Source organism: Mustela nigripes, chromosome 9, assembly GCF_022355385.1.
Source record: "Mustela nigripes isolate SB6536 chromosome 9, MUSNIG.SB6536, whole genome shotgun sequence".
Lineage (NCBI taxonomy): Eukaryota > Metazoa > Chordata > Mammalia > Carnivora > Mustelidae > Mustela > Mustela nigripes.
The window spans coordinates 62,856,661-62,866,897 of NC_081565.1; the positions used below are offsets into that span (position 1 = coordinate 62,856,661).

General features: G+C 35.1%; 1 protein-coding gene across 1 annotated transcript in view; it reads left to right on the forward strand.

Annotated features, from left to right (window-relative positions):
- The window catches only part of ZNF782 (zinc finger protein 782), a 44,634-nt gene that overhangs the window by 32,303 nt on the left and 2,094 nt on the right, over positions 1–10,237 (forward strand). The window contains 2 exon segments of the mRNA XM_059410142.1: positions 3,184–3,279; positions 9,036–10,235. Coding sequence (XP_059266125.1) covers positions 3,184–3,279; positions 9,036–10,235 — 1,296 coding nt within the window.

Below are 10,237 nucleotides of genomic sequence, written 5' to 3' on the forward strand. Positions count from 1 at the left end.
ATATCAGCAATGTCCACAATAGCCAAAATACAGAAAGAGCCCATATGTCCATCAACAGATGATAAGGAAGATGTAGGATTGAGGGGGGTGGAATATTACTCAGCCATTAAAAACAATGAAGTCTTTCCATTTACAATGACATGGATGAAACTATAGTGTGTTATGCTAAGCAAAATAAGTCAATTAGAGGAAGAAAAATACCATATGATTTCACTCATATGTGTAATTTAAGAAACAAAACATAAACATATGGGACAAGGGAAAAGAAGAAAGCAAACTATAAGAGACTCAACGATAGAGCTCAAACTGAGGGTTGATGGAGGTGTGTGGAGAATGGGCTAAATGGGTGATGCGTATTGTGTGTGATAAACCACTGAATTCTACTCCTGAAAGTAGTATTCACATAGTTAACATAGTTAACTGTATGTTAACTAACTAGAATTTAAATAAAAAGTTGAATGAAAAGAAAATAGTGTCATGTTGATAGCATAAGATGGGATAAGAATACAGTGTCTTTGCCTCTGTGGTCTTTATCCCCAAAACACAAATTCCATTTTTATCCTCAAAACATATCAGACAAGTACCCCATACTGAAGGACTTTCTGCAACATCTTCTAAATGTCAAGATTGTCAAAACCAGGGCAAGTCACTCATAATCTAGAGGAGTCTAAGGAGACATGATAACTAGATATAATATTGTATCCTGCATGGATACTATGGAACAGATGGATACTATGGAACAGAAAAATGAGATTAAGGGGGAAAAATAAATATCAAAGTGTGGATTTTATTTAATAATTGTCAACATTATATTATTAGTTGTGACAAATCTAGGAATGTTAACAGTAGGGTAAATTGGGTACAGCCTATTTAGAAATTTTCCTTCCTATCCTTGCAGTTTTCCTGTGAATTTAAAGACATTCTAAAATAAAAATTTTCTTTTTATTTTAGATTTTATTTATTTATTTGATAGAGAGAGGGGGAACACAAGCAGGGGGAGTGGGAGAGGGAGATTTTTTTTCTTCATTAAATGAGTTCTTGCCATTTGCAATTACATGGATGGACCTAGAGGGTATAATGTTGAGTGAAATGAGTCAATCAGATAAAGACAATTATCATATGATTTCACTCATTTTGGAATTTAAGAAACAAAACAAAAGAACAGACCCCCCCCCCAAAAAAAAAAGGGCAAACAAAAAAGCAAACTCTTAAATTCAGAGAATAAACTAGTGGTTGTCAGGGGGGAGGTGGGTGGGGGAGGGATGAAATTGATAAAGGGGATCAAAAGTACATTTATCTTATGGAGTACTGATAATAAATTGTAAGTTTCTAGTTTTTGTTGTTGTTGTTGTTGTTGTTGTTGTTGTTGTTTATATTTTAAATCTTTTGAGGCCTTTCCTGGCATGTAGTTAAGTTACTTGGAATTAATTTGATTATTTCAGGGATTGCGTTAAGCTGTGTTTTGTTAGATTCAGAGCTTGCTTTAGGACTCATTTGGCTCTTCTGTTAAGCAATAAACATCCTTCTGGTATTCTTCCCAGTTGGCCATGAAGTAGATTTTTCTACCCTGGCTGGTGGCAACAGAAGCTTCTTACATCTATGTATGCTTTGATAATTTTTTCAGCCTATTCTTTTTCACTGGTCTTTCCCCATCCTTGAGTATTTTTCTTCCATACTTGCACAAGTTAGTACTTAGGAGACTCTTCTGCAAATCTCTAATAAGACTCCATATCAGTACAGCTTTTTCTTTCTTTTTCTTTTTTTTAAGATTTTATTTATTTATTTGACAGAGAGATAGAGAGCACAAGTAGGCAGAGCAACAGGCAGAGGGAGAGAGAGAAGCAGGCTCTCTGCTGAGCAGGAAGCCCGATGTGGGGCTCGATCCCAGGACCCTGGAACTATGGCCTGAGCCGAAGGCAGCTGCTTAACCAACTGAGCCACGCAGGCGCCCCAGTACAGCTTTGTCTTCTCTAGTATTTCATCCTTAACAATTCTAGTTGTCATGATTCATTTATGTTACTTCAACTTAATGAGTCAGCTAGGCTTTTTTGGTTCTTTTGTTCTGGGTTAAACTCTTAGCAGTAAGCTGTGTGATAAGGGAAATTTTCAACTTTTAATGTTTGTGGGCCCTGCTCCTGGGCTTTAACATTTACTAAGACCAAAATGACTTGGCAAAACCTCAAAGCATGGGCTCTTTTTCTGCCCCAAGCACATGTCAATTTTTTTGAAAAAGACGAAAAAGGAGCATTCTAAACATAAGGATAAGAAAAACAAAACAACTCTCTCTGAGATTAATCATAGAGCCTTGCATATAATAAAAACACAAGATAAAGTCTGTAACTTTCTGGAATGTCCTTCATCTTGTTGATTTGTAACTCTTTGTGTAAAGAACATATATAACCCTGCACTAAATGTTCCTTCCCTGGAAGACTCTTGCTTGTGAAGATTGTGTATCCCTGGCAGTTGTCCTAACTTGGGCTCAAGTAAAACTCTTCCTTTCTCTTGAAAATTTTTTTTTAATTTTTTTTAAGATTTTATTTATTTATTTGACAGAGAGAGATCACAAGTAGGCAAAGAGGCAGGCAGAGAGAGAGAGGGAAGCAGGCTCCCTGATAAACAGAGAGCCCGATGCAGGACTTGATCTCAGGACCCTGAGATCATGACCTGAGCCGAAGACAGAGGCTTAACCCACTGAGCCACCCAGGCGCCCCTCTTTAAAATTTTTTAAAGTTTATGTTCGTTTTGTGTCAACACATGGTAATCCTAGGACTCACATCATTTGTTTTCCTATTTCAGGTATTTCTGTCTGCACTGCCTGGTGTCTAAAGTTTAAAAACCATTTTATATAGTTTGTACACTTTTTTAGATATGTGGTATGGAGAAGTAAATCAGTTCCTTTTACTCTGTTATGGCCAGTTTGGAAAGTCCTTCTAAATGCTCTTCTTTAAAAGATAGACACTGAGCATTTTGGAATTTAACATTACTTAGGCTTGTGATTTAGGAGGTTAAGAAGATTGGTGCTTTATAAGCATTAGAAAATATTTTTTGTGATCATTCCCCTCCCAGAAAAGTTGTAGTGAGTACCCTAAACATGCCACTTTTGAAACTATACCTTACTTCACATTCAGAAACAGTGAAACCTATGCAGCTAAACTGAAGTGCTAAATTATTTCCCATTTACAGGGTACTGCTTTGCAAAACCAGAACTGATCTTCACATTGGAACAAGGAGAGGATCCATGGTTATTAAAGAAAGAATTTCTAAGAAAAAGCTCCCCAGGTGAGTTATTAAATACTGGCAGAATGCATCCAAGAAAATTAGATCCAAAGTGATCAGCTAAAAAAGAAAAATAAAACCAAAGCAATCAGCTGGAATTGAGCTGTTTAAAATGTTTTTCAGCACTGTCCTTTTAGAGTCTTTTTAAATTACAAAAATATTAAATCTAATAAAATGTGGGGGGGGCCAGTTAACACAAGGAGTGGGTTGTAAGCATGTTGATGTTCTCATCTTAAAAGATGGGAAGCTGAAAAGTTAAATAATGAATTCTATACTCTTAACAGTAAAAACATAAAAACTAAGAAAAATTAATAAAACTACTAAAATCGAGAATCAGCAGATTAGAAAAGAGAAAGGAACCATAATTTTTTCACCATATGATAATGTGTTACTAGTTGTCATCTAAATATATAGATAATTAAGAAATTATATAATATAATTGGAAAGGATAACTACTGGAACAAAACGCAGCCTTCCTAATTATTAGAAGTTAAATATCTTTAATAGAGCAAAGATAACAGACCTATTAATAGAAAAGTTTCTTTAAAAGCTATAGAGTCCCCAATAATATTATGTGTCAACTATACTTCAAATTTAAAAAAAAGAAAGAGAGAGCAAGTCCTCAAGACAACTACCACATACCACATTCATTGGTTCTTTTTGCTATTCATGTAGTCATACTTAACAGCTAAGATTTATAACATGAAATGATTGGTACAAAGCAAAATCAGCAAAATGAAAAGGAACGAAGTCCAGAGGAAACCAAGTGCAAGCTTTTAAGACCCCCAACAGTGAATGTTGTCTACCTGGAAAGTTCATTAGAGACTAGGTTCTTGAGAACCATCTCAAAATCTTAAGTTTGTAGATGCCAGGCAAGGGCTAATCTTCCAAGCCAACCATCTAAGGGTAACAGTCTCAGGCCTGCTGTGTTAAACATTTTGGACAAAAGCTATGCAAATACACTACATAATATACAGTAAGATAAACATACCTGCCATATCAACTAATGAAAATGAATTAAATTCACCTATTAAGATAATATCCCATCAAATTGTATCAAAGAGATATGCCTAAAAAGTAATATATATATATCTATATATATAGTTTGAAATATAGCCATGAATTGTTAAGCCAAAAGCATTTTAAAACTCAATATTTATTTACCTAATACTTAAGAATCAGTTCATGTCAAAAACAGATAAGAAAAGGGATATTTTGATAAAGCTGAAAGAGTTTTAAAGGACATTGAAGTTTTCAGTATTATGTACCAAATGATCAGGATTCATAAAATAAAAGCTGGCAAGAGTTAAAAGGAGAAGTAGGCATACAGTAGATATAATAAACTTTAATATGCCCCTCTTTCATACCAGACTCAGTGGGGTCTAGAATACGGCTCAGAAAACTATCCCTAGGTCAAATCCTGCCTGCTGCTTTTTTTGGTAAGGAAACATTTATTGGAACACACAGCCATGTCTATTTGTTCATGTATTCACACTACAAGGCAGATTTAAGTAACTTCAGTTTGAACTACAGAAACAACATAGGCTTTAACTGCTCAGGTTCTCTTCTATGTGGATTTTTTTCAAAACAGCACATGTAAATATATTTTCTCTTTCTTATAATTTTCTTTTCTGTAGCTAACTTTATTGTAACAATATAGTATATAATACATGTAATATATAAAATGTGTTCATCAACTTTATGTCATTGGTACAATTTCTAGTCAACAGCAGGCTATTAATAGTTAAATTTTTGGTGAGTTAAAAATTGCATATTTTTAATTGCTTTGGGGGTTGGCACCCCTAATCTCCACATTATTCAAGGGTCAACTATAATTGCAGTAGAGACTGCATGACCAGCAAAGCCCAAAACATTTACTCTCTGGCCTTTTACAAAGAAAGTTTCCCAATCTCTGGTCTAGACATTATCTAGCATATTTTATTAAAAAAAAATCTATTAAGTGTCTTTCAAAACTCTATTTTGAAAACAAAAAATAAACCTCCTTTTAAATGGCCTTGGAACACTGAGAAAATGTAAAGTATTTTAGACAAACGTCAATAAATTCCAAAAAGCAGAGATACTATCGTTCAGTAACACTAATTGCAAACAATATGAGAAAAGTTAAAATCCCTCTATCTTAAAATCAGTGATGAATATATATCTTTCAAAAACCTATTTTATTAAAAGGTAAATCAAAATTATACAATATCCTGAAGTTTTTATTAAAAAAACATGTCTTGGGCTGCCTGGGTGGCTCAGTGGGTTAAGCCTCTGCCTTTAGCTCAGGTTATGATCTCAGGGTCCTGGGATCGAGTCCCACATTGGGTTCTCTGCTGGGAGGGAGCCTGCTTCCTCCTCTCTCTCTCTCTCTCTCTCTCTCTCTGCTTGTCTCTCTGCCTACTTGTGATCTCTCTCTGTCAAATAAATAAAATCTTTAAAAAAATGTCTTATTAGAACCTTTGAACTGTAGGTAAAGCAGTGCAGAATTTTTCATCTCATATACAGTTGACACTTGTACAGCACAGGTTTGAACTATACAGATCTACCTATACATGGATTTTTTTCAATAAATGCAATAAAGTACTGTAGACGTATTTTCTTTTATTTTCTTAATAATATTTTCTTTTCTCTAGCTTACTTTATTGTAAAAAATACAGCATATATAATACATGTAAATTACAAAATATGAGTTAACTATGTTTATCTTATTGGTAAGGCTTCTGGTCAACAGTAAGCTGTTAGTAGTTAAGTTTTTGGGGAATCAGAAGTTATACACAGATTTCCAACTGCATGGGGAGTGGTCAGCACCCCTTGGCCAGTTGACCCTTGAAACACATGGGTCAAGTGTACTTTTTTTTTTTAAGATTTTTATTATTTATGTATTTGATAGAGTTTACAAGTAGGCAGAGAGGCAGGCAGAGAGAGAGGAGGAAGCAGGTTCCCCACTGAGCAGAGAGTCTGATGTGGGGCTCAATTCCAGGACCCTGAGACCATGACCTGAGTCGAAGGCAAAGGCTTCAACCTACTGAGCCACCCAGGTGCCCCTCAAGTGTACTTTTTTTTAACAAGAAAGTTGTAAAAGAAAGCTTAAGTAAAGTAAAAAAATGTAATACAAAGTATAATTGTATCAATTATATAGCAAAGGTAATCCTTGGAATAAAAGTAAATTAAATAGCTAACCTCAGCCAGAAAAGGAAAGAAATCAGAAGGGGACAGATTCTAACTTGTGTAATATAATCTTGGAATATTTTAGCCTCTCCATTTCTTTTGTAAACTCTTAAATCATGTGATGGATGTGTCAAGTTATTGAATTGATGAGCTCCTTTTCTCGCTTGGATTATGATTCCCCCCCAAAAGAATTGTCTGTTTCATTCTTCTACTTTGATATGTATGATATGATAAATATTTTTAATAACATTGTAGATTGATTCCAAAATGAGGTGGAGGTAACTATTTCATACTGATTCATTCAGAAGACACTATTCATAAATGCAATGCCCAAGTCAAATTTCTAGGATTTTTTGAATCCTCAGGCTAGGTCAACAATCGATCTGAGCCCTTCTATAAGCTCCCTAAGTAATTCTGAGCACACTGCTTTTTATGGACCACTGATATATTACAGAAGGATGCAAAGAATATCATAGTGAGGGTTTCATTTTGGAAAAGTGAGCAAAACTGCATAAAATATATTTCATATCATATAAGGTACTGTTGATTAAAAGATGAACCAGTATTTTAAATACAACCAAGAAAGAGAAGATTGCTTCTTATTTAACTATGGACATGCCATTAATTTTAAAAATGACTCCTAAAGAAAAAAAAAAAAGACTCCTGATTTGGGTTGTGATAATTTACTTTAAAAGTCATGAGTCACAGGGCACTTGGGTGGCTCAGTTGGTTAAGCCTCAGCCTTTGGCTCAGGTCATGATCTCAGGGTCCTGGGATTGACCCCATATCGGGCTCTCTGCTCAGCGGGGTGCCTGCTTCTCCCTCTCTCTCTGCCTGCCTCTCTACCTACTTGTGATTTCTCTCTGCCGAATAAATGAATAAAATCTTTAAAAAAAATCATCAGTCACAAATATGGGCCCTCTCTGTATATCCCTTGTTAAAATAGCAGCTGCCTTCAGCTCAGGTCATGATCCCAGCGTCCTGGGATTGAGTCCCACATCGGGCTCCTTGCTCTGCGGGGAGCCTGCTTCTCCCTCTGACTCTGCCTGCCACTCTGTCTGCTTGTGCTCGCGCTCGCTCTACCTCTCTCTCTGACAAATAAATAAATAAAAATTAAAAAATCTTTAAAAAAATAATAATAATAATGAGATAGGCAGAATGGTACTTCTTTCAGATTTTAAAGTAAATATTGCTTAAATTTGTAAGAAGATATTGGAAGTCTTTCTGTTGTTAAGTTTAATGAAGATAGCTTTGCTGTACCTGAAAGGCATCTAGATTCTGTATAGTTCTAATACTAAATTGGAAGTCAGTTTAGGGAAAGAGTGTGCATATAAAGTTACTGCTGGAAAAGAACCATTTAATGGGGACCGATAATAAGATTAGAACAGGAAAATACTATGGACGGGGGGAATGGTAGCTAAAACACACAATGAACATGTAGTTAATGTGACATTTTTCCTGAATCACTTAAATCTTTAATCTTTTGGTGCCTAGGGTAATATATTCAAGGCTTTCTAATATTTTTAGGATAGGCCTGATGTTTTTGCTAGGAGTGTGGGTAGTTAAAGGGCAATAACAGTCAAATATGCATAAGAAACTTATGGTGAATAAATACAAAGGATACTTGTAGTTTTTAGGGTCAGTTTGAACCATGATCCTTACTTAAGGTTCTCAGTCAAAAAAAAACCTAGCTATGTTGGAAAAAAAATATCAAAAATTGGGCAAGCAGGACGAGTTTGGGGAAAATAATGAGCAAGTTGAAAAGAGAAAAGTTGAGGTTTGATGACCAAGAGATATTCACTATTTAATAATAATACCAAGGTACCAGAACCAGGATAGACCAGTGACTCCATTATAGGTGGAAAAATTACTTTAAGTCCCATCATTTTGTTTTTACTTCTACTGATACACTTTTTCTGTGAATAATACCACAGAGAGAATTAAAGCATGGCAAATATTTTTTTTTCACCATGAGGAAGTTGGTCCCATTATAAACTTAGTGTTGTTATGTAGACTAACAAAAATGGAGCTCCAAATCTAATCATATATTCTAATGATTATGCTACCGTTTTAATCTATATTTGACTAAGAATCTAGACTCATATTTTTCCTTAATGCAAATTCTTTCTCCAGTAAAACCATTGAAAGCCTTTTAATCCACTTAGTTTCATAATCTTTGTTGAATTCATCCCATTTACTACTTTTTTCCTGTCTTTTCTGTTCCCAAGAACCAATTCTCTCAAATATATTCTACATTCTTAATTGTTCCGTTCCTTTATATCTTCTTCTTTAACCAGCTTTGAAAACTATACCTTAAGATGCCAAATCATATGTATATTTATTTCTAGTTTCTTCCCACTAAAAAAGTTTTTTTCATTTTTTTGGTTTTGGAGGTTTTTTTGGGTTTTTGGGGGGGTTGTTTGTTTTGGGGGGTTTTTTTGCAAAAAAAAGAATATACACTTGAAATTACTTTATTAACCTGAGCCAGAAACTGAGGCATCAAATACATAATAGGGCATACATCTATAAGTCCCATTCCATAAGAAGTATGTTAAATATCTTAAAGTATTTTTAATTTTCTCATTTTTTAGAAGACTCCCAACCTAATCAACATTCAGAGAAGAGCCTAGAAAACCAAGGCAAATATTTGTGGCAAGTTTTGTTCACCAATAAATCATTGACTACAGCAGAACCATGTAATCTGGACATAAACATTTTACCTGCAAGAACAATGCCCTATAAATTTGATACTACAGGGCCTACCTTCCTGCATCTCAGCTCATTGGCCCCACACTATCAATATTCAAGAAAGAAGGCTCATAAGCTTACTGAGAAATGGCTTCTTAGTATTAAGGAGGGCGGAACTAATACTAGTGAGAAATCACTTGTCTATAGTAAAAATGTGAAATCCTTCAGTCATAAAGAGAAAGTCATTCAGCATCAGGCAATTCAGACTTTGCAGCAAGCTTCTGAGTACAACAAATGTGGAAAAGCTTTCCTTGAACAGACTGCTCTCATTGCATCTGAAAGTATCCACCCAAAAGTGAAATCTTATAAATTCAGTAAATTTGGGGTAAAACAATGTGATAAAACAACTTTTATAGTCTCTCATAGCAATAATCCAGAAGAGAAGAGTCATTGTGAATTTAATGAATATGAATGTGCCAAAAACAGAAATAATTTCAGTAGGATCATGCAAAGAACTGACACAGAAGGGAAACCTTTCAGCCAAAAATCACACAGAGAACATCAGAAAATTCATATAGGAGTGAAACCCTTTGAATATGGAAAGAATTTCATCCATAATCCAGCCCCTCCAGTGCATCAGAGAACTCACACAACAGACAAATCCTCTGATTATGACACATGTACAGAGACATTAGGTTGCCAGTCAGCTTTCAACATACATCAGAGAACTCACATAACACTGAAACCCTATGAATGTGGAAAACCCTGTACTATGAATTCATTCCTGATTCAGCCTCTGGAAAGTCACACAGGGGATAAAACCTACGAATGTCATGCATGTGGGAAAGCTTTCAGTGAGAAATCACGCCTAAGAAAACATCAAAGAACTCACACAGGAGAGAAACCTTATAAATGTGATGGTTGTGAGAAGTCTTTCAGTGCAAAGTCAGGTCTAAGAATACATCAGAGAACTCACACAGGGGAGAAACCCTATGAGTGTAATGAGTGTGGGAAGTCTTTCAACTATAAGTCAATCCTCATAGTACATCAGAGAACTCACACGGGGGAGAAACCCTTTGAATGTAATGAATGTGGGAAAGCTTTC